Source organism: Dendrobates tinctorius, unplaced genomic scaffold (genome assembly GCF_039654945.1).
Source record: "Dendrobates tinctorius isolate UK_male_01 unplaced genomic scaffold, ASM3965494v1 ptg000116l, whole genome shotgun sequence".
In the NCBI taxonomy this organism is placed as follows: Eukaryota; Metazoa; Chordata; class Amphibia; order Anura; family Dendrobatidae; genus Dendrobates; species Dendrobates tinctorius.
Genome location: NW_027361784.1, coordinates 36,079,726 through 36,106,761, shown reverse-complemented (window position 1 = coordinate 36,106,761; position 27,036 = coordinate 36,079,726). Strand labels below are relative to the sequence as shown.

The window sequence follows — 27,036 nt, the reverse complement described above, 5'->3', positions numbered from 1 at the left end:
TGTTGGGGGCAATGTGGAGATCATACTGTGTTGGAGGCAATGTGGAGATCATACTGTGTTTGGGGCACTGTGGAGACATCATAATGTGTTTGGGGCACTGTGGAGACATCATACTGTGTTGGGGGCACTGTGGAGAGATCATACTGTGCTGGGGGCAATGTGGAGATCATACTGTGTTGGGGCACTGTGGAGACATCATAATATGTTGGGGGAAATGTGGAGATCATACTTTGTTGGGTGCAATATGGAGACATCATACTGTGTGGGGGGAACTGTGGAGACATCATACTGTGTTGGGGGCAATATGGAGACATCATACTGTGTGGGGGCACTGTGGAGCTGTGGAGACATCATACTGTGCTGGGGGCACTGTGGAGACATCATACTGTGTTGGGGGAACTGTGGAGACATCATACTGTGTGGGGGCACTGTGGAGCTGTGGAGACATCATACTGTGTTGGGGCACTGTGGAGACATCATACTGTGTTGGGGGCACTGTGGAGACATCATACTGTGTTGGGGGCACTATGGAGACATCATACTGTGCTGGGGGCACTGTGGAGACATCATACTGTGTTGGGGGCACTGTGGAGACATCATACTGTGTGGGGGCCACTGTGGAGACATAATACCATGTTGGGGGCAATGTGGAGACATCATACTGTGTTTGGGGCAATGTGGAGACATCATACTGTGTTGGGGGCAATGTGAAGAGATCGTATTGTGTTGGGGCACTGTGGCGACAACATACTGTGTTGGAGTCACTATGGGGGAATCATTCATTGCTGTGGGCACTGTAGTGTCATTGATATCACCTTGTAATTAATAGTTGGGAGGTAATCCCTTCTTTGACTGTACCTATATGCCGTAACCCTAATGACTCCACCAATTAGCACTTTTGCTACGGGCCCCTTGATTTCTATGTACGCCCCTGGTCCGTTGCAAAATTAAGATAAATTTGCTGCCATAATTTTAACATTGGACACTGATGCTCAATACGGTCAACGCAGGTTCACATTTTCTCACAAGTTATCGTTCGTGCTCCTAGGAAAACGCCGCCTGCTGGGATCCACGCCTTCCATGGGATTAGGCTCTGACAGCAGCTCAGGTGTACAGTATGAAGTGTACAGGCAGCGCCTCAGGCGGTGTCATCCCGAACTGTCACTGAAGTATGTGCATCTCCAAGAATTTACCTGCCCCTAGAAAAAGATCTGGGAGGAGGATGATCTACGGCCAAGAGAAAATCGTAGCCAAGGACACATTGCCCCAGAAAACGGCACAGCCGGAGATCCAGATCAATGGGGAGAATTAATTCATCTCTGATAAGAGAAAGCGAATCTCCCGGCGTTCTGGGACTGTTTATTGGACAATACACGAGTGTTCTCCTTCCAGACACAGAACTTGTTTCCTAAAGTTGTGTTCTCTCCCCCTCCTTTCTCCTCCAGCATAAAGTTTCTGCCACGTGTGTTGAGTCTGACCCAAACTTCCCAAATTAAAGAGAACCTTGCACAACTATAGCACTTTACATGAGAAAAACTACTAATGTAGAGTTTCCCTTTAGGGTATGTGCAGACGTTGCGGATTTATTGCGGATCTGCAGAAGATTTGCCGCTGAGGATCCGCTGCAGATCCGCAAGTGATTTACAGTACAATGTTAACATATGGAAAAAAATTTGCTGTGCACATGAGGAGGAAAAATGAGTGAGGAATCGCAGCGTTTTTTTTCCGCAGCATGTCAATTCTTTGTGCGAATTCCGTTTTTACACCCATTCCATTATAGAAATCTGCACAAAATCCGCAATAAATCCGCAGGAAATCAGCATAAAAACCGCACAGATTTAGACCTGCGGATTCTGCCAAGAGATGCAGATTCCGTGCAGAAAATTCCGCACAGCAATCTGCAACGTGTGCACATACCCTTAAGCGGAGTGGATGCAGCAGAGCTGGGTTTGTCATTGTTTACATGCAGTAATTTTACCTGCAGTCTTTTAGGGAAAGGATCAAATTAATAAAGTGATGACCATGAATGACAAACTCGGCTCTGTTCGCACCTTCTGGTAACTGCAAGTACTGATCACTGGGGATCTGCATCACTCCAAATTCTTGTGGAACTACAACTCTCAGGCTGCTCTCAGGGCATGCTGAAATTTGTAGTTTTCCAGCATTAACATGCCAAAAGTTGCTGACCCCTGAGCTGGATGATCCCACAGAGACTTGGCTAAAAAAAAATACAAAATTGCAATTAAATGAACCGTATCGCAATAAAAAAAACCCAAAGCGACAGATTTGATGATGCTGATACAACGTTGCAATTGATTTTGATGCAGCAGAGCTGAGTAAGCCACTTCACACATCAAGGTGAGCTATAAATTTGCATGGGACTGCAGATAAGGACATTAAAGTGATGCAGATCTCGAAAAGTGAAATGACAGATTCTGCTCCATCCAAAGTTAGTTGCATGCATTGAGTACCTGTCAATCGATGAAGCCGTGATCCCTGGTACTCACCTGACCAATGCTGCTTGCTGCTAAAATCCAATATAAGAGCCACCTCATCACTAGGAACCAGTGTTAAATACATTGATTGGAGGCAGCAGGAATTCTCTCGGATGCAGAATGACTGGTGGAGGCGAGACGTGGAGTACCGGGCAGCACCAGGTCACACATACAGAAAGCACTTATGGCCTTTTGTCTCATACTCTCATTCTTTTTTTTTTTTTTTTTTAAAGAGACAGATCTGACGTCAGGAATTAAGACAAGCCCTGCAGATCCCCTCTGGAGACAGATCTCCAACCTCCCATTCTCTCCTCCCCACCTCCTGGAACCACTGCACTGGGTTCTCTTAAAGGAGTAGGAAAGTCATAAGAAATGCAAGATGCCCCATGTGCCTGCAAGTGATTAAAGTGGAGACAATAGCAGTATACCACGTCTCCTGACCTACTGCTGGAAATACAGAGACGCTGCTCAGACCTGAAATTAATAATGTGTCTGCTCAAAATATGTCCTGTACTGAGAAAGGAAAGACAGGGAGAAAAGACCTCCATTATCAGAGAGGATCCCTGACTGCTCACACAGCGAGGTCATCAAGTGTGGTTCTACCAACCAAAGAGGACAAACAAAATCCTGCTATGAATAAAAAGATAACTACAATTGCCTCCTATGTAAATAAAATGATCATAATACTGCCCCCTATGTACAGGAATGTAACTACTATAATACTGCCCCTATGTACAGGAATGTAACTACTATAATACTGCCCCTATGTACATGAATATAACTGCTATAATACTGCCCCTATGTACAAGAATATAACTACTATAATACTGCTCCTATGTACAAGAATATAACTACTATAATACTGCCCCTATGTACAAGAATATAACTACTATAATACTGCCCCTATGTACAAGAATATAACTACTATAATACTGCCCCTATGTACAGGAATATAACTGCTATAATACTGCCCCTATGTACAAGAATATAACTACTATAATACTGCTCCTATGTACAGGAATATAACTACTATAATACTGCCCCTATGTACTAGAATATAACTACTATAATACTGCTCCTATGTACAAGAATATAACTACTATAATACTGCTCCTATGTACAAGAATATAACTACTATAATACTGCTCCTATGTACAAGAATATAACTACTATAATACTGCTCCTATGTATAAGAATATAAGTAGTACCGCCCTTATATAACTACTATAATACTGCCCCTATGTACAAGAATATAACTACTATAATACTGCTCCTATGTACAAGAATATAACTACTATAATACTGCTCCTATGTACAAGAATATAACTACTATAATACTGCTCCTATGTACAAGAATATAACTACTATAATACTGCTCCTATGTACAAGAATATAACTACTATAATACTGCTCCTATGTATAAGAATATAACTACTATAATACTGCTCCCATGTACAAGAATATAACTACTATAATACTGCTCCTATGTACAAGAATATAACTACTATAATACTGCCCCTATGTACAAGAATATAACTACTATAATACTGCCCCTATGTACAAGAATATAACTACTATAATACTGCTCCTATGTACAGGAATATAACTACTATAATACTGCCCCTATGTACAAGAATATAACTACTATAATACTGCTCCTATGTACAAGAATATAACTACTATAATACTGCTCCTATGTACAAGAATATAACTACTATAATACTGCTCCTATGTACAAGAATATAACTACTATAATACTGCTCCCATGTACAAGAATATAACTACTATAATACTGCTCCTATGTACAAGAATATAACTACTATAATACTGCCCCTATGTACAAGAATATAACTACTATAATACTGCCCCTATGTACAAGAATATAACTACTATAATACTGCTCCTATGTACAGGAATATAACTACTATAATACTGCCCCTATGTACAAGAATATAACTACTATAATACTGCTCCTATGTACAAGAATATAACTACTATAATACTGCCCCTATGTACAAGAATATAACTACTATAATACTGCCCCTATGTACAAGAATATAACTACTATAATACTGCCCCTATGTACAAGAATATAACTACTATAATACTGCCCCTATGTACAGGAATATAACTGCTATAATACTGCCCCTATGTACAGGAATATAACTAGTATAATACTGCCCCCTATGTACAAGAATATAACTACTATAATACTGCTCCCATGTACAAGAATATAACTACTATAATACTGCTCCTATGTACAAGAATATAACTACTATAATACCGCACCTATGTACAAGAATATAACTAATATAATACTGCCCCTATGTACAAGAATATAACTACTATAATACTGCTCCTATGTACAAGAATATAACTACTATAATACTGTTCCTATGTACAAGAATGTAACTACTATAATACTGCCCCCTATGTACAAGAATATAACTACTATAATACTGCTCCTATGTACAAGAATGTAACTACTATAATACTGCCCCCTATGTACAGGAATGTAACTACTATAATACTGCCCCCTATGTACAGGAATGTAACTACTATAATACTGCCCCCTATGTACAGGAATGTAACTACTATAATACTGCCCCCTATGTACAGGAATGTAACTACTATAATACTGCCCCCTATGTACAAGAATATAACTACTATAATACTGCTCCTATACACAAGAAAATGACTACTATAATACTGCTCCCTATGTACAACAATATAACTACCATAATACTGATCCTATACACAAGAATATAACTACTATAATACTGCTCCTATGTACAAGAATATAACTACTATAATACTGCTCCCTATGTACAACAATATAACTACTATAATACTTCTCCTATACACAAGAATATAACTACCATAATACTGCTCCCTATGTACAACAATATAACTACTATAATACTGCTCCTATACACAAGAATATAACTACTATAATACTGCTCCCTATGTATAAGAATATAACTACTATAATACTGCTCCTATACACAAGAATATAACTACTATAATACTGCTCCTATGTACAAGAATATAACTACTATTATACTGCTCCTATATACAAGAATATAACTACTATAATACTGCTCCCTATGTATAAGAATATAACTACTATAATACTGCTCCTATGTACAAGAATATAACTACTATAATACTGCTCCTATGTACAAGAATATAACTACTATAATACTGCTTCTATGTACAAGAATATAACTATAATACTGCCCCTATGTACCAGAATATAACTACTATAATATTGCTCCTATGTACAATATAACTACTATAATACTGCCCCTATGTACAAGAATATAACTACTATAATACTGCTCCTATGTACAAGAATGTAACTACTATAATACTGCCTCCTAGCTGTGAGGTTGTGTGTTTGTAGCTCTCCTGATGTCTGGAGCAAGCCCAGGGGGAGGCCACCCTGGGCGGGGTAACTCCCCAAGCAAGCCCCAGGCTTCCAGGCCTACACTTGGAAGTAACGCTCAAGCTGTGTCTAAGGCGGATGCAAGTCCCAAAGTTGTTTCTGAGGGAAAGAAAGCTCAGAATGGAAGTAGCAGCAGCAAGAAAGGTGAAGCTGTGAAAGTGCAAAAAGTAACGGAACAAGGAAAAGCCATGGCTGTGGGTAAGAAAGTTCCAGTTAAGCAGTCGGCCAGCCAAGGCAAGCAGAGTGAAGTGCAACAAGGAGAAATCCAAAAGAAATCTACTGGTGAGAAGCTGAATGGAGGAAAGCAGCCTGCAGCTCAGGAGGTGCCATCACCATCTTCAGGTGTGCAGCTGACTCCCAGCAGACAGAGGAGAACCTCTCTGGAGAGACAGACGCTCCAGGAAAACCTGCAGCAGCAGCATGTGGTGGCCAGCATGGCGAGCTCTGGGCGCACAAGGTCGCAGTCAGGTGGCAGCAGTAAAAGTGCTGTGGAGCCTGGAACCATGAAACCAGTGGTGGTGAAAGTTAAGGAGACGTCTGGTTTCAAGCATCCAGGGACATTGCTGAAAGCAGGATCCCAGGAGGAGACGCCACGTGCACCTGAGCTTCAGGTCGCAGAGGAGATCCCAGGACTGGTCAAGAGGCTCGGTGAGTTACAGCAGCACAAAGACTTGCTGCAGAAGCAAATAGAAATGGGCTATAATGTAAAGGCTGCTAATCCTGGTGGAGATCACACCTTTTGTGATCAGACTCTGAACATGCTTGGCATACAGCTGGCAAAAGTGGTGAAGGACATGGACTGTGTCCTAGAGAAGATGGGACCCCTGGCAGAGACTTATAGGAACCAGGAACTGTTTATATCACACAAGCAGGACTCTGCAGGTTCCAGCTCAGACATTGTCCCAGGTGAGCCCTAGAAGCCGGTGCGGCCAGTGCTGCAGCCTGCAAGTTTCTGCTTCCAAAAGGGTCAAATACTGCAGCCGCAGCAGCCTGCGGCAGACCCCAAGCAGCAGCATGTTATGCAGATTCCAGCAGGTGTACCACAAGTCTCAGAATGCCCAGCAGAGCAGCCTGCAGCAGATTCCAAGCAGCAGCATGGACTGCACTTTCCAGCAGAGGGACTACAAGTCTCAGAATGCCAAGCACAACAGTTGGGAAGTGGACATGTGCCGGTCATTACTGATGGTGCCCAGCAGGGCTCTGATGCTGGGGATAACCGCACTATATCTGGGGGGTCGGGGGCTTGGGGGAGCACAGTATCTTTGGTGGACGCTGCACAGTCTGATAATGACATTGATGCTGATGATAACAATGTGCATGATAATGTCTGTGATTTCCCACCTTTAATTTCAAGCACACAAGGTGTGGCTGCCCCTCCTGCTGCAGACCTTCACCCCGTCAGTCAACCCAATGTGACCCCGCACAGTACCCCCAGTAATGCCTGGAGTCGTGGTGCTCCGTCCTTTACCTCTGGTACCAATTATACAGGCCAGGCGTTTAAACGGAGAAACGTTGTGCGTTTCCGGCACAGAGGTGCCAAGGAGGACCTGCCGGACAGGAGGTTTGTCGTCAGGGAGCTCTTGTGCCACCAGATGGGGTTTGTGCCAGTCAGCATCCTGGCAGTGATTAATCTTCCAGACAGGCAGGGCTATGACGTCAGCTTTAAGCTCATGTCTGACCTGGACAGATTCTGGTCTAGTTTCCCCAAGTTTAGAGACAAGGAGGGCTGGAGTAAGTTCAGCTTTATTCCCATCTCTAAGCCAGATACTGTCACTGTAAATGTCATCTTCTGGAATGAGTCTGTTCCCCCGCAGGACATTGTGGTGTGGCTCCGGAGGCATTGTGACCTGGTCTCTGACCTCACCAAATGCAGAGACAGCGATGGTATCTGGACGGGAGGGTGGCGGGTTTTGGTGAAACTGCGCCAATGCAATAACATCACTGCCCATTTACCCAACTCCTTATTTATTGGGAGGGAGAGGGGTGTGTGTTTCTATCCTGGGCAGCCTCATAAGTGCTTTAAATGTGGCAAGGCAGGTCACCTGGCAAATACCCAATGGCGGATCTTAATAGGGGCGGATGGGGCGGTCGCCCCGGGCCCAAGGTTTTTTGGGGGCCCAGGGGCAGGGGCGGGCTGCAGGCCCGGCGTCAGCACCCGGCGTACCCGGGCAAGTGCCGGGGCCCTGGCGTGACGGGAGGGCCCACACACGGTGACACACTGTCTGACTGCTGGGGAATGCGACCTTGAATCTGAATCAGTGGCGCCGGCAGGAGACGCGTGCCATTAGCCAATCGCAGTCCAGCAGCAGCCCAGGAGTGTCGTTTGATTGGTGGAGACCGTGGAGAGCTCCCCTCCCCTGTCTCTTGTCACGTGTGCGACGCAGGGAGGAATGAGGCGGAGACAGGACGGGGCGGAAGGAGGAAGCAGGAGCTTGTGAAGCGTGCTGCGCGCCTCTCTCTGGACATGGAGGGACCGGGCGGTGACCGGACATCAGCGACGGGCGGCGCACTGTCGCACATCTCCTGACCTGAGTCCTGACACCTAGTGAGTGGCTGGCGCTGCGGCTCGCTGAGTGAGGCTCATCAGTCCTTGCTCCAACTCCAAGACAGTGAGTGCTGGTGCCGGCGGCTCCTGCTGCGGCAGCTCCAGCTGGCAGTGGCACCCGGCCCAGGCGCTCAGTGAGGCTCCTCGCTCCGGCGGCTCCTGCTGCAGCAGCTTCCAATCCACTGACTGCCGCACCGGACACTGGCAGCTGATCTCCTGATACAGGTCAGAAAAATAGTGTGCATTTTATCTGTGCAATGGGCTGGGCCGGGTGGCAGAGAGGCAAATGCCCCCCGGACCGCTCCCCCTGGGGGCTGTATATGATGACGGGGGGGTGACTGGGGGCTGTATATGATGACGGGGGGGGTGACTGGGGGCTGTATATGATGACGGGGGGGTGACTGGGGGCTGTATATGATGAAGGGGGGTGACTGGGGGCTGTATATGATGACGGGGGGTGACTGGGGTTGTACAGGATGAAGGGGGTGAGTGGGGGCTTCACAGGATGAAGGGGGTGAGTGGGGGCTTCACAGGATGAAGGGGGGATGAGTGGGGGCTTCACATGATGAAGGGGGGTGAGTGGGGCTGCACATGATGAAGGGGGGGTGAGTGGGGCTGCATATGATGAAGGGGGGTGAGTGGGGCTGCACATGATGAAGTGGGGGATAAGTGGGGCTGCACATGATGAAGTGGGGGATAAGGGGGACTGCACATGATGAATTGGGGGTAAGAGGGACTGCACATGATGAATTGTGGGTAAGGGGGACTGCACATGATGAATTGGGGGTAAGAGGGACTGCACATGATGAATTGGGGGTAAGGGGCACTGCACATGATGTGGGGGTAAAATTAACTGCACATGATGATGGGGGAGTGGGGCTGCACATGAAGTTGGGGGGAAGGGGACTGCACATGATAAAATGGAAGGGGGGATAAGGGGCTGCAAATGATGAAGCGGCACTGCAGATGAAGTGAGTGGGTGATAGGGGACTGCAATGGATGAAGTAAGGGGACTTCAAATTAAAGTGGGGACATTAAAGTGGATCCCCTATGGCCAGGATCACGTTGGGCGATTTTGTGCGTATTGGCCGTAGGCCTACAGCTTATGTGCAACGTCTTTTTAGGCCATGTCCACACGTGGTGGAATGGTGGCGGGTTTTCCGTATGGACCCGCAGCAAACCAAGTGCTGCGGTCCGTACGGCTGTCAATTCCCGCACGGGGACCGCAGCGCTCAGGTGGGAAGGGGGGTACAGGGGCCCAGGTTTTATGAACAGCCCCGGGCCCATAGTCCACTTAATACGCCACTGCAAATACCTGTACTGTGGTGAAGTGCAGCCTGTGTGGGGAGGTCGGCCATCTAGCTGCAGACTGCCAGAACATCAGGTGCAACCTCTGTGGGAAGATCGGTCACCCTCACAGGGACTGTCCAGACGCCTGGCACAATATCTGTAAGGACTTTCCTGACGAGGACTTGGTGGCAGGGGAAGAGATTCTGGAGGAGGCAGCTTTACTGTCAGGGGAAATACTGACCAGACCAGAGGTCCACCAGGGGTCTACTCAGCTAACACCAGAGCAGCAGGGTTCAGAGAGAGAACAGGGGAGTATGGAGGTTGTACCTCAGGGGCAGCGGTCACAGGAAGGCATTACTTCAGTGCTACCATCTGTGTCTGAAGAGTATAGCAATAATCAGAAAAGGAAGAAAAAGGACAAGGCCTCCCGTAAACCTGAGGGGTATGACACTGGCCAAGGAGCCGGGAAGAAATTCCAGAGTTCTGCAGGTGTAATGGTCGTATCTAACAGGTTTGATGTTCTGTCTGAGTCTGACGGCGATTTTGAAGATGACCTTAAGAGAATTGACGCAGAGTGTGATAGGGACGTAGAGGACTGTCCTCCACCAAAGCGGAAGCCCTTACCTGAGGGCACTCGGGTAGAGTCTGAAATGGAGACCGGTGGTGAACAGAATAACTCCGACTCAGATCTGTGACGCCGTCAACCAGATAATGTCCAAACTCAGATAGGGAAAATCATTAGGAGAAATTAGGAAATGTTAAGATAGAGAAGGATGAGTCACTGGGTAGGAACATGATGAGCTCTGTTTGCAAAGTGTATTTTTTTTTTTTTCCTCTCCTCAAACTAGGAGTATGGACTCTAAGTTAATTTGATATGTATAAACTGGATATGTAATGAATGTATGTACAATCCTAGTGAATTCAGTTTTGTATTATTGGAGGAATGTTATTTGTATTTGTTTTGTTTTTACAATAAAAATTGCCCCCTATGTACAAGAATATAACTACTATAATACTGCTCCTATGTACAAGAATATAACTACTGTAATACTGCCCCTATGTACAAGAATATAACTACTATAATACTGCCCCCCATGTACAAGAATATAACTACTATGATACTGCTTCTATGTACAAGAATATAACTACTATAATACTGCCCCTATGTACCAGAATATAACCACTGTAATACTGCCCCTATGTACAAGAATGTAACTACTATAATACTGCCCCTATGTACAAGAATATAACTACTATAATACTGCTTCTATGCACAAGAATATAACTACTATAATACTGCTCCTATGTACAAGAATATAACTACTATAATACTGCTCCTATGTACAAGAATGTAACTACTATAATACTGCCCCCTATGTACAAGAATATAACTACTATAATACTGCCCCCTATGTACAGGAATGTAACTACTATAATACTGCCCCCTATGTACAGGAATGTAACTACTATAATACTGCCCCCTATGTACAGGAATGTAACTACTATAATACTGCCCCCTATGTACAGGAATGTAACTACTATAATACTGCCCCCTATGTACAGGAATGTAACTACTATAAAACTGCCCCCTATGTACAAGAATATAACTACTATAATACTGCTCCCTATGTACAACAATACAACTACTATAATACTGCTCCTATACACAAGAATATAACTACTATAATACTGCTCCTATGTACATGAATATAACTACTATAATACTGCTCCTATGTACAAGAATAAAACTACTATAATACTGCTCCTATACACAAGAAAATAACTACTATAATACTGCTCCTATGTACAAGAATATAACTACTATAATACTGCTCCTATGTACAACAATATAACTACCATAATACTGCTCCTATACACAAGAATATAACTACTATAATACTGCTCCTATGTACAAGAATATAACTACTATAATACTGCTCCCTATGTACAACAATATAACTACTATAATACTGCTCCTATACACAAGAATATAACTACCATAATACTGCTCCCTATGTACAACAATATAACTACTATAATACTGCTCCTATACACAAGAATATAACTACTATAATACTGCTCCCTATGTATAAGAATATAACTACTATAATACTGCTCCTATACACAAGAATATAACTACTATAATACTGCTCCTATGTACAAGAATATAACTACTATTATACTGCTCCTATATACAAGAATATAACTACTATAATACTGCTTCCTATGTATAAGAATATAACTACTATAATACTGCTCCTATGTACAAGAATATAAGTACTATAATACTGCTCCTATGTACAAGAATATAACTACTATAATACTGCCCCTATGAACAAGAATATAACTACTATAATACTGCTCCTATGTACAAGAATATAACTACTATAATACTGCTCCTATGTACAAGAGTATAACTACTATAATACTGCTCCTATGTACAAGAATATAACTACTATAATACTGATCCTGTGTACAAGAATATAACTACTATAATACTGTTCCTATGTACAAGATTATAACTACTATAATACTGCCGCCTATGTACAAGAATATAGCTACTATAATACTGCTGCTATGTACAAGAATATAACTACTATAATACTGCTCCTATGTACAAGAGTATAACTACTATAATACTGATCCTATGTACAAGAATATAACTACTATAATTCTGTCCCTATGTATAAGAATATAACTACTATAATACTGCTCCTATGTACAAGAGTATAACAACTATAATAGTGCTCCTATGTAAAAGAATATAACTACTATAACACTGCCCCTATGTAAAAGAGTATAACTACTATAATACTGCTCCTATGTACAAGAGTATAACTACTATATTACTGCTCCTATGTACAAGAATATAACTACTATAATACTGCTCCTATGTACAAGAATATAACTACTATAATACTGCCCCCTATGTACAAGAATATAACTACTATAATACTGCCCCTATGTACAAGAATATAGCTACTATAACACTGCCCCTATGTACAAGAGTATAACTACTATAATACTGCTCCCATGTACAAAAGTATAACTACTATAATACTGCTCCTATGTACAAGAATATAACTACTATAACACTGCCCCTATGTACAAGAGTATAACTACTATAATACTGCTCCTATGTACAAGAGTATAACTACTATATCACTGCTCCTATGTACAAGAATATAACTACTATAATACTGCTCCTATGTACAAGAATATAACTACTATAATACTGCCCCCTATGTACAAGAATATAACTACTATAATACTGCCCCTATGTACAAGAATATAACTACTATAACACTGCCCCTATGTACAAGAATATAACTACTATAATACTGCCTCCTATGTACAAGAATATAACTACTATAATACTGCCCCTATGTACAAGAATATAACTACTATAATACTGCCCCCTATGTACAAGAATATAACTACTATAATACTGCCCCTATGTACAAGAATATAACTACTATAATACTGCTCCTATGTACAAGAGTATAACTACTATATTACTGCTCCTATGTACAAGAATATAACTACTATAATACTGCTCCTATGTACAAGAATATAACTACTATAATACTGCCCCCTATGTACAAGAATATAACTACTATAATACTGCCCCTATGTACAAGAATATAACTACTATAACACTGCCCCTATGTACAAGAGTATAACTACTATAATACTGCTCCCATGTACAAAAGTATAACTACTATAATACTGCTCCTATGTACAAGAATATAACTACTATAATACTGCCCCCTATGTACAAGAATATAACTACTATAATACTGCCCCCTATGTACAAGAATATAACTACTATAATACTGCCCCTATGTACAAGAATATAACTACTATAACACTGCCCCTATGTACAAGAGTATAACTACTATAATACTGCTCCCATGTAAAAAAGTATAACTACTATAATACTGCTCCTATGTACAAGAATATAACTACTATAATACTGCCCCTATGTAAAAGAATATAACTACTATAATACTGCCCCTATGTACAAGAATATAACTACTATAATACTGCTCCTATGTACAAGAATATAACTACTATAATACTGCCCCTATGTACATGAATATAACTACTATAATACTGCTCCTATATACAAGAATATGACTACTATAATACTGCCCCTACAGTCATGGCCAAAAGTATTGACACCCCTGCAATTCTGTCAGATAATACTCAGTTTCTTCCTGAAAATGATTGCAAACACAAATTCTTTGGTATTATTATTTTCATTTAATTTGTCTTAAATGAAAAAACACAAAAAGAATTGTCCTAAAGCCAAATTGGATATAATTCCACACCAAACATAAAAAAGAGGGTGGACAAAAGTATTGGCACTGTTCGAAAAATCATGTGATGCTTCTCTAATTTGTGTAATTAACAGCACCTATAACTTACCTGTGGCACCTAACAGGTGTTGGCAATAACTAAATCACACTTGCAGCCAGTTGATATGGATTAAAGTTGACTCAACCTCTGTCCTGTGTCCTTGTGTGTACCACATTGAGCATGGAGAAAAACCAAATTGTGAGGAAGCATGAGCAATCTCAAGGCTACAAGTCCATCTCCAAAGACCTGAATGTTCCTGTGTCTACCGTGCGCAGTGTCATCAAGAAGTTTAAAGCCCATGGCACTGTGGCTAACCTCCCTAGATGTGGCCGGAAAAGAAAAATTGACAAGAGATTTCAACGTAAGATTGTGCGGATGTTGGATAAAGAAACTCCACTAACATCCAAACAAGTTCAAGCTGCCCTGCAGTCCGAGGGTACAACGGTGTCAACCCGTACTATCCGTCGGCATCTGAATGAAAAGGGACTGTATGGTAGGAGACCCAGGAAGACTCCACTTCTTACCCCGAGACATAAAAAAGCCAGGCTGGAGTTTGCCAAAACTTACCTGAAAAAGCCTAAAACATTTTGGAAGAATGTTCTTTGGTCAGATGAGAAAAAAGTAGAGCTTTTAGGGCAAAAGCATCAACATAGAGTTTACAGGAGAAAAAAGAGGCATTCAAAGAAAAGAACACGGTCCCTACAGTCAAACATGGCGGAGGTTCCCTGATGTTTTGGGGTTGCTTTGCTGCCTCTGGCACTGGACTGCTTGACCGTGTGCATGGCGTTATGAAGTCACAAGACTACCAACAAATTTTGCAGCATAATTTAGGGCCCAGTGTGAGAAAGCTGGGTCTCCCTCAGAGGTCATGGGTCTTCCAGCAGGACAATGACCCAAAACACACTTCAAAAAGCACTAGAAAATGGTTTGAGAGAAAGCACTGGAGACTTCTAAGGTGGCCAGCAATGAGTCCAGACCTGAATCCCATAGAACACCTGTGGAGAGATCTAAAAATGGCAGTTTGGAGAAGGCACCCTTCAAATATCAGGGACCTGGAGTAGTTTGCCAAAGAAGAATGGACTAAAATTCCAGCAGAGCATTGTAAGAAACTCATTGATGGTTACCGGAAGCGGTTGGTCGCAGTTATTTTGGCTAAAGGTTGTGCAACCAAGTATTAGTCTGAGGGTGCCAATACTTTTGTCCGGCCCATTTTTGGAGTTTTGTGTGAAATGATCAATGTTTTGCTTTTTGCTTCATTCTCTTTTGCGTTTTTTCATTTAAGACAAATTAAATGAAGATAATAATACCAAAGAATTTGTGTTTGCAATCATTTTCAGGAAGAAACTGAATATTATCTGACAGAATTGCAGGGGTGTCAATATTTTTGGCCATGACTGTATGTACAAGAAGATAACTACTATAATACTGCTCCCTATGTACAAGAATATAGCTACTATAATACTGCTCCTATGTACAAGAATATAACTACTATAATACTGCCCCTATGTACAAGAATATAACTACTATTATACTGCCCCTATGTACAAGAATATAACTACTATAATACTGCTCCTATGTACAAGAATATAACTACTATAATACTGCCCCTATGTACATGAATATAACTACTATAATACTGCTCCTATATACAAGAATATGACTACTATAATACTGCCCCTATGTACAAGAATATAACTACTATAATACTGCTCCTATGTACAAGAGTATAACTACTATAATACTGCTCCTATGTACAAGAATATAACTACTATAATACTGCTCCTGTGTACAAGAATATAACTACTATAATACTGTTCCTATGTACAAGATTATAACTACTATAATACTGCCGCCTATGTACAAGAATATAGCTACTATAATACTGCTGCTATGTACAAGAATATAACTACTATAATACTGCTCCTATGTAGAAGAGTATAACTACTATAATACTGATCCTATGTACAAGAATATAACTACTATAATTCTGTCCCTATGTATAAGAATATAACTACTATAATACTGATCATATGTACAAGAATATAACTACTATAATACTGCTCCTATGTACAAGAATATAACTACTATAATACTGCTCCTATGTACAAGAATATAACTACTATAATACTGCCCCCTATGTACAAGAATATAAGTACTATAATACTGCCCCTATGTACAAGAATATAACTACTATAATACTGCCCCTATGTACAAGAATATAACTACTATAACACTGCCCCTATGTACAAGAATATAACTACTATAACAATGCCCCTATGTACAAGAGTATAACTACTATAATACTGCTCCCATGTACAAGAGTATAACTACTATAATACTGCCCCTATGTACAAGAATATAACTACTATAATACTGCCCCTATGTACAAGAATATAACTACTATAATACTGCTCCTATGTACAAGAATATAACTACTATAATACTGCCCCTATGTACATGAATATAACTACTATAATACTGCTCCTATATACAAGAATATGACTACTATAATACTGCCCCTATGTACAAGAATATAACTACTATAATACTGCTCCCTATGTACAAGAATATAGCTACTATAATACAGCCCCTATGTACAAGAATATAACAACTATAACACTGCCCCTATGAACAAGAATATAACTACTATAATACTGCCCCTATGTACAAGAATATAACTACTATAATACTGCCCCTATGTAGAAGAATATAACTACTATAATACTGCTCCTATGTACAAGAATATAACTACTATAATACTGCCCCTATGTACATGAATATAACTACTATAATACTGCTCCTATATACAAGAATATGACTACTATAATACTGCCCCTATGTACAAGAATATAACTACTATAATACTGCTCCCTATGTACAAGAATATAACTACTATAATACTGCTCCTATATACAAGAATATAGCTACTATAATACTGCCCCTATGTACAAGAATATAACTACTATAACACTGCCCCTATGTACAAGAATATAACTACTATAATACTGCCCCTATGTACAAGAATATAACTACTATAATACTGCTCCTATGTACAAGAATATAACTACTATAATACTGCCCCTATGTACATGAATATAACTACTATAATACTGCTCCTATATACAAGAATATGACTACTATAATACTGCCCCTATGTACAAGAATATAACTACTATAATACTGCTCCTATGTACAAGAATATAACTACTATAATACTGCCCCCTATGTACAAGAATATACCTACTATAATACTGCCCCTATGTACAAGAATATAACTACTATAACACTGCCCCTATGTACAAGAGTATAACTACTATAATACTGCTCCTATGTACAAGCGTATAACTTCTATAATACTGCTCCTATGTACAAGAATATAACTACTATAATACTGCCCCTATGTACAAGAATATAACTACTATAATACTGCCCCTATGTACAAGAATATAACTACTATAATACTGCTCCTATGTACAAGAATATAACTACTATAATACTGCCCCTATGTACATGAATATAACTACTATAATACTGCTCCTATATACAAGAATATGACTACTATAATACTGCCCCTATGTACAAGAATATAACTACTATAATACTGCTCCCTATGTACAAGAATATAACTACTATAATACTGCTCCTCTGTACAAGAATATGACTACTATAATACTGCCCCTATGTACAAGAATATAACTACTATAATACTGCTCCGTATGTACAAGAATATAACTACTATAATACTGCTCCTATATACAAGAATATAGCTACTATAATACTGCCCCTATGTACAAGAATATAACTACTATAACACTGCCCCTATGTACAAGAATATAACTACTATAATACTGCCCCTATGTACAAGAATATAACTACTATAATACTGCTCCTATGTACAAGAATATACTATAATACTGCCCCTATGTAGATGAATATAACTACTATAATACTGCTCCTATATACAAGAATATGACTACTATAATACTGCCCCTATATACAAGAATATGACTACTATAATACTGCCCCTATGTACAAGAATATAACTACTATAATACTGCTCCTATGTACAAGAATATAACTACTATAATACTGCCCCCTATGTACAAGAATATAACTACTATAATACTGCCCCTATGTACAAGAATATAACTACTATAACACTGCCCCTATGTACAAGAGTATAACTACTATAATACTGCTCCTATGTACAAGAGTATACTGTAACTACTATAATACTGCTCCTATGTACAAGAATATAACTACTATAATACTGCCCCTATGTACAAGAATATAACTACTATAATACTGCCCCTATGTACAAGAATATAACTACTATAATACTGCTCCCATGTACAAGAATATAACTACTATAATACAGCCCCTATGTACAAGAATATAACTACTATAATACTGCTCCTATGTACAAGAATATAACTACTATAATACTGCTCCTATGTACAAGAATATAACTACTATAATACTGCCCCTATGTACAAGAATATAACTACTATAATACTGCTCCCATGTACAAGAATATAACTACTATAATACTGCCCCTATGTACAAGAATATAACTACTATAATACTGCTCCTATGTACAAGAATATAACTACTATAATACTGCCCCCTATGTACAAGAATATAACTACTATAATACTGCCCCTATGTACAAGAATATAACTACTATAACACTGCCCCTATGTACAAGAGTATAACTACTATAATACTGCTCCTATGTACAAGAGTATACTGTAACTACTATAATACTGCTCCTATGTACAAGAATATAACTACTATAATACTGCCCCTATGTACAAGAATATAACTACTATAATACTGCCCCTATGTACAAGAATATAACTACTATAATACTGCCCCTATGTACAAGAATATAACTACTATAATACAGCCCCTATGTACATGAATATAACTACTATAATACTGCTCCTATGTACAAGAATATGACTACTATAATACTGCCCCTATGTACAAGAATATAACTACTATAATACTGCTCCCTATGTACAAGAATATAACTACTATAATACTGCTCCTATATACAAGAATATAACTACTATAATACTGCCCCTATGTACAAGAATATAACTACTATAATACTGCCCCTATGTACAAGAATATAACTACTATAACACTGCCCCTATGTACAAGAATATAACTACTATAATACTGCCCCTATGTACAAGAATATAACTACTATAATACTGCCCCTATGTACAAGAATATAACTACTATAATACTGCCCCTATGTACAAGAATATAACTACTATAATACTGCCCTCTATATACAAGAATATAACTACTATAATACTGCCCCTATGTACAAGAATATAACTACTATAATACTGCCCCTATGTACAAGAATATAACTACTATAACACTGCCCCTATGTACAAGAATATAACTACTATAATACTGCCCCTATGTACAAGAATATAACTACTATAATACTGCCCCTATGTACAAGAATATAACTACTATAATACTGCCCTCTATATACAAGAATATAACTACTATAATACTGCCCCTATGTACAAGAATATAACTACTATAATACTGCCCCTATGTACAAGAATATAACTACTATAACACTGCCCCTTTTACAAGAATATAACTACTATAATACTGCCCCCTATGTACAAGAATATAACTACTATAATACTGCCCCTATGTACAAGAATATAACTACTATAATACTGCTCCTATGTACAAGAATATAACTACTATAACACTGCCCCTATGTACAAGAATATAACTACTATAATACTGCCCCTATGTACAAGAATATAACTACTATAATACTGCCCCTATGTACAAGAATATAACTACTATAATACTGCCCCTATGTACAAGAATATAACTACTATAATACTGCTCCTATGTACAAGAATACACAGATGGGAGCTCTTATAATGATAGATTCTTTAAGTGTGAGTGGATGAATCACATTACTGGAACATTCTAGGGTAATATGATGTTATTTCTGGTCTCCTGAAGAATTTTTTTTATATATAGCAGAATTCTTGAGAAATGAAACATTTACATTTTGGAAAGTGATTTATCTCAGTTCTAAACGCAACAGTTCAAGATTTTGTCCTTGGCCCAAGAAGATGACATTGAATGAGTTGTAAAAGTAAATACCATAACGGTCAATGACACAATCCGCAGAGAACTTACAGCATAGAGATAAAGACTAAAGAACTTCTTTCCATAGAAAAACATGTTAGTCATCAGAGCTCCCTACTGTATCATTCCAAAGAACACTGAAAGAAAGATTTTAAGCCCATGGAGAAGTCCATTAGATTGTTCATGGCACGTCTCTAATTACCAAAATGCAATATATTATATTTATTAATTTATTAATTTATTTTTGCCAGAAATCATTTTAACTTTTCTTAATAAAGTGAAAGGGCACCTCAAAATAAAACATTTTAAAGGGAATCTGTCAGTAAGGTCATCCTTCCCAAGCCATCTGTGTGGGTATATATACAGTATAAACAGCGGTGGGATTCAGGGGGTTCTCCCCATTTTGGTGAAACCGCTTGTTAAAATAGCAGTCATGTCCCCAAACCGGGAAGAACCAGAGCCCCGATCTGATTCCCTTGTCAGCTGCATCCTCGGACACACATTCTCTTGAAATATATTGTGGTACAGAAAGCCATCGGCTTCCTGCACTGCAATAGTTAACCTAGCAAGCCAATCAGAGACCATCAGCTTACGTCGGTGCGCACTTTGCTTGTGTTTGACGTCACTGCCATGTGCTTGCCAGTCCACGCCGCATATGAAGAAGGAAGGAGGACACTTATCTGGACTGTGGCCACATAAGAAGGAACTTTTTTCTTTTTAACTGAAAAGCTGCAATATTGGGAATAGACATATAGGGACCAGGATGGAGAAATATGGGGCCAGGATAGAGACATATGGGGACCAGGATGGAGAAATATGGGGCCAGGGTAGAGACATATGGGGACCAGGATGAAAACATATAGGAACCAGGAAGGAAACAAATGGGGACCAGGACGGAGACATATGAGGACCAGGATGGAGACATATGGGGACCAGGATGAAAACATGAGGACCAGGATGTACAGGAATGTAACTACTATAATACCGCCCCCTATGTACAAGAATATAACTACTATAATACTGCCCCTATGTACAAGAATATAACTACTATAATACTGCCCCTATGTACAAGAATATAACTACTATGACACAGCTCCTATGTACAAGAGTATAACTACTATAATACTGCTCCTATGTACAAGAATATAACTACTATAACACTGCCCCTATGTACAAGAATATAACTACTATAATACTGCTCCTATGTACAAGAATATAACTACTATAATACTGCTCCTATGTACAAGAATATAACTACTATAATTCTGTCCCTATGTATAAGAATATAACTACTATAATACTGCTCCTATGTACAAGAATATAACTACTATAAGACTGCCCCTATGTACAAGAATATAACTACTATAATACTGCTCCTATGTACAAGAATATAACTACTATGACACAGCTCCTATGTACAAGAGTATAACTACTATAATACTGCTCCTATGTACAAGAATATAACTACTATAACACTGCCCCTATGTACAAGAATATAACTACTATAATACTGCTCCTATGTACAAGAATATAACTACTATAATACTGCTCCTATGTACAAGAATATAACTACTATAATTCTGTCCCTATGTATAAGAATATAACTACTATAATACTGCTCCTATGTACAAGAATATAACTACTATAATACTGCCCCTATGTACAAGAATATAACTACTATAATACTGCCCCTATGTACAAGAATATAACTACTATGACACAGCTCCTATGTACAAGAGTATAACTACTATAATACTGCTCCTATGTACAAGAATATAACTACTATAACACTGCCCCTATGTACAAGAATATAACTACTATAATACTGCTCCTATGTACAAGAATATAACTACTATAATACTGCTCCTATGTACAAGAATATAACTACTATAATTCTGTCCCTATGTATAAGAATATAACTACTATAATACTGCCCCTATGTACAAGAGTATAACTACTATAATACTGCCCCTATATACAAGAATATAACTACTATAATACTGTCCCTATGTACAAGAATATAACTACTATAATACTGCCCCTATATACAAGAATATAACTACTATAATACTGTCCCTATGTACAAGAATATAACTACTATAATACTGCCCCTATGTACAAGAATATAACTACTATAATACTGCCCCTATGTACAAGAATATAACTACTATAATACTGCTCCTATGTACAAGAATATAACTACTATAATACTGCTCCTATGTACAAGAATATAACTACTATAATACTGCCCCCTATGTACAAGAATATAACTACTATAATACTGCTCCTATGTACAAGAATATAACTACTATAATACTGCTCCTATGTACAAGAGTATAACTACTATAATACTGCTCCTATGTACAAGAATATAACTACTATAATACTGCCCCCTATGTACAAGAACATAACTACTATAATACTGCCCCTATGTACAAGAATATAACTACTATAATGCTGCCCATATGTACAGGAATATAACTACTATAATACTGCTCCTATGTACAAGAATATAAATACTATAATACTGCCCCTATGTACAAGAATTCACAGATGGGAGCTCTTATAATGATAGATTCTGTAAGTGTGAGTGGATGAAACACATTACTGGAACATTCTAGGGTAATATGATGTTATTTCTGGTCTCCTGAAGAATTGTTTTTATATATAGCAAAATTCTTGAGAAATGAAACATTTACATATTGGAAAGTGATTTATCTCAGTTCTAAACGCAACAGTTCAAGATTTTGTCCTTGGTCCAAGAAGATGACATTGAATGAGTTGTAAAAGTAAATACCATAACGGTCAATGACACAATCCGCAGAGAACTTACAGCATAGAGATAAAGACTAAAGAACTTCTTTCCATAGAAAAACATGTTAGTCATCAGAGCTCCCTACTGTATCATTCCAAAGAACACTGAAAGAAAGATTTTAAGCCCATGGAGAAGTCCATTAGATTGTTCATGGCACGTCTCTAATTACCAAAATGCAATATATTATATTTATTAATTTATTAATTTATTTTTGCCAGAAATCATTTTAACTTTTCTTAATAAAGTGAAAGGGCACCTCAAAATAAAACATTTTAAAGGGAATCTGTCAGTAAGGTCATCCTTCCCAAGCCATCTGTGTGGGTATATATACAGTATAAACAGCGGTGGGATTCAGGGGGTTCTCCCCATTTTGGTGAAACCGCTTGTTAAAATAGCAGTCATGTCCCCAAACCGGGAAGAACCAGAGCCCCGATCTGATTCCCTTGTCAGCTGCATCCTCGGACACACATTCTCTTGAAATATATTGTGGTACAGAAAGCCATCGGCTTCCTGCACTGCAATAGTTAACCTAGCAAGCCAATCAGAGACCATCAGCTTACGTCGGTGCGCACTTTGCTTGTGTTTGACGTCACTGCCATGTGCTTGCCAGTCCACGCCGCATATGAAGAAGGAAGGAGGACACTTATCTGGACTGTGGCCACATAAGAAGGAACTTTTTTTTTTTTAACTGAAAAGCTGCAATATTGGGAATAGACATATAGGGACCAGGATGGAGAAATATGGGGACCAGGATGGAGAAATATGGGGCCAGGGTAGAGACATATGGGGACCAGGATGGAGACATATGGGGATCTGGTTGGAGACATATAGGAACCAGGATGGAAACATATGGGGACCAGGACGGAGACATATGAGGACCAGGATGGAGACATATGGGGACCAGGATGAAAACATGAGGACCAGGATGGAGACATATGAGGACCAGGATGGACTCATATGAGGACCAGGATGGAGACATATGGGGATCAGGATGGAAACTTGAGGACCAGGATGGAGACATATGGGGACCAGGATGGAGACATATGGGGACCAGGATGGAGACAAATGGAGACCAGGACGGAGTCATATAGGGCTAGAATGGAGACATATGGGGACCAAGATGTACAGTAGGGACCAGGATGGAGACATATAGGGACCAGGATGGAGACATATGGAGCTAGAATGGAGACGTGTGGTCCAGGATGGAGACATATGGGAACCAGGATGGAGTCATATGGAGACCAGGATGGAGACATATGGAGACCAGGATGGAGACACATGGAGCCAAGATGGAGATATTGTATGAGGACCAGGATGGAAACATATGGGGATTGGGATGGAAACATATGGGGATCAGGATGGAGACATGTGGGACCAGGATAGAGACATTTTGGGATCAGGATGGAGACATTTGGGGTACAGGATGATGAAATATATATGGGCCCAGGATGGTGAACGTATGGGAGACATATGGGGTCTAGGATGGAGGACATCTTGGCCCAGGATGGGGGATAAAGGGGCCAACATGGGGAACTTTACTAAAATAAATAGGCCCAGGATGAGGGACATTACAGGAAGGGGCCCAGGATGAGGAACATTAGTAAAGCACGGTGGCTCAGTGGTTAGCACTGCAGCCTTGCAACACTGGGGTCCTGGGTTGAAATCCCACCCAGGACAACATCTGCAAGGAGTTTGTATGTTCTCCACGTGTTTGCGTGGGTTTCCTCCGGGTACTCAGTTTTCCTCCCACACTCCAAAGACATACTGATAGGGTATTTAGATGGTGAGCGCCATCGGGGACAGCAATGATAATGTGTGCAAATGGTAAAGCGCTGCAGAATATGTTGGTGCTATATAAAAATAAAGATTATTACAACAGGAAGGGGCCCATGATGGAGGAATTTATTACAAAAAGGTGCCAGGATGGGGGACATTATTCCAGAAAGGGGCCAGGATAGGGAACATTATTATTATAGGGGCTACTTAAGGGATATTATTACTTCTGTGATGTATTTTATTTTGTTTTCAATGGGGGGGCTGTTACTGTGCAGTGTGACAATATGTCTTTTTTTTCTTCATCTGGTGAAGTGTAGAAGTTGGGGAAAAAGTGTGGAATGTGCCTTAGAAGCAATCAGCAATTGATAACTGTGCGTTATTTTCTACAGAGACTAGTCCTGGCTGGAAGAAGTGATGGTGATCTGAGCTGGATAAAGAAGAAAAGCGAAGATGAAGGACTACAGACATGACTGGTAAGTGTGTTAAGTGTACACTTACGCTATACACCATATATTATATACAGAGGTCCTGTGTATAAAGTCGCTGGTGATCCCTGTATTACCTGTACACTGACACTATATACAGAGTTCCTGTGTATAATGTCGCTGGTGATCCCTGTATTACCTGTACACTGACACTATAGACAGAGCTCCTGTGTATAATGTCACTGGTGATCCCTGTATTACCTGTACACTGATACTATATAGAGAGTTCCTGTATACAATGTCACTGGTGATCACTGTATTACCTGTATACTGACACTATATACAGAGCTCTGTGTATAATGTCACTGGTGATCACTGTATTACCTGTACACTGACACTATATACAGAGATCCTGTGTATAATGTCACCAGTGATCACTGTATTACCTGTACACTCAGAGGCGTATCTAAGCTTTCTGGCACCCTGGGCAAGAATTTGGTTCGGCGCCCCCCACCCCCAAGTACATATGTGACTTGCACAGTTAGTCATGTACCCACGAGCTGCTCTCCCTAATGCTCTCAATGTTCAGTGAAAAACTAAAAGCAGGAAGAGAAGCTCGTTGTCACAGGACCATAACTATGAAAATCGCATATGAGTGAAGTGTCCATGTGATGACACTGGAACCTGCAGAGCTGAATCCTGACATTGCAGCTTCTGAATTCTCACAACTAATGCACTGCACACATTTAGGATTCTCCCTTGCCGATGTACAGTCATGTCAGCACACTGTGTCCACATACATTAACCCGTTCGCTCCCCATACTGTCTGCACCCATCCCCCATACTGTTTCCTCATACATACTCTTCATTTTGTGTCCTCAAATCTCCCCACACACGTTAAATCCCCATCCCCACTCCAAATCCCCCATCCCTCACACACATTAAATAACCCCCCATCCCCACTCCAAATCCCCCACACACATTAAATCCCCCATCCCCACTCCAAATCCCCCCACACACATTAAATCTCCCATCCCCACTCCAAATCCCTCACACACATTAAATAACCCCTATCCCCACTCCAAATCCCACCACACATTAAATAACCCCCCATCCCCACTCCAAATACCCCCACACATTAAATAACCCCCATCCCCACTCCAAATCCCACCACACATTAAATAACCCCCCATCCCCACTCCAAATACCCCCACACATTATGTACCCCCCACTCCAAATCCCCCCGCACATTAACCCCATCCCCACTCTGCCAAGAGCAAGCGACACTACTCTGTCCTCCTCCTCCTGGACCTGTCAGCTGCCTTTGGCACAGTGGACCATTCCCTATTATTACAGACTCTCTTATCCCTCGGCATCACAGACTCGGCCCTATCCTGGATCTCATCATACCTAACAGACCGGACATTCAGCGTCTCCCACTCACACACCACCTCCTCACCTCGCCCCCTATCTGTCGGAGTCCCACAAGGTTCAGTCCTTGGGCCCCTGCTGTTCTCCATTTACACCTTTGGCCTGGGACAGCTCATAGAATCTCATGGCTTTCAGTATCATCTCTACGCTGATGACACACAGATCTACATCTCTTGACCAGATATCACCTCCCTACTAACCAGAATCCCTGAATGTCTGTCCACTACTTCATCCTTCTTCTCCGCTAGATTTCCGAAACTCAACATGGACAAAACAGAATTCATGATCTTTCCCCCATCTCACGT

The 27,036-nt window shown here is 40.2% G+C and overlaps 1 protein-coding gene across 3 annotated transcripts in view; it reads right to left on the bottom strand.

The window, feature by feature from the left end:
* CCN4 (cellular communication network factor 4) overlaps window positions 1–27,036 on the bottom strand; it is a 171,099-nt gene that overhangs the window by 75,590 nt on the left and 68,473 nt on the right. The window contains exon 1 of one of the 3 annotated variants that reach the window (XM_073590358.1): window positions 2,508–2,695. The exons of the other annotated variants lie outside the window; for them this stretch is intronic. Coding sequence (XP_073446459.1) covers window positions 2,508–2,555 — 48 coding nt within the window. The 5' untranslated portion in view covers window positions 2,556–2,695. Of the gene's footprint in view, window positions 1–2,507; window positions 2,696–27,036 lie in introns of those variants that run through there. 3 annotated transcript variants of the gene reach the window in all.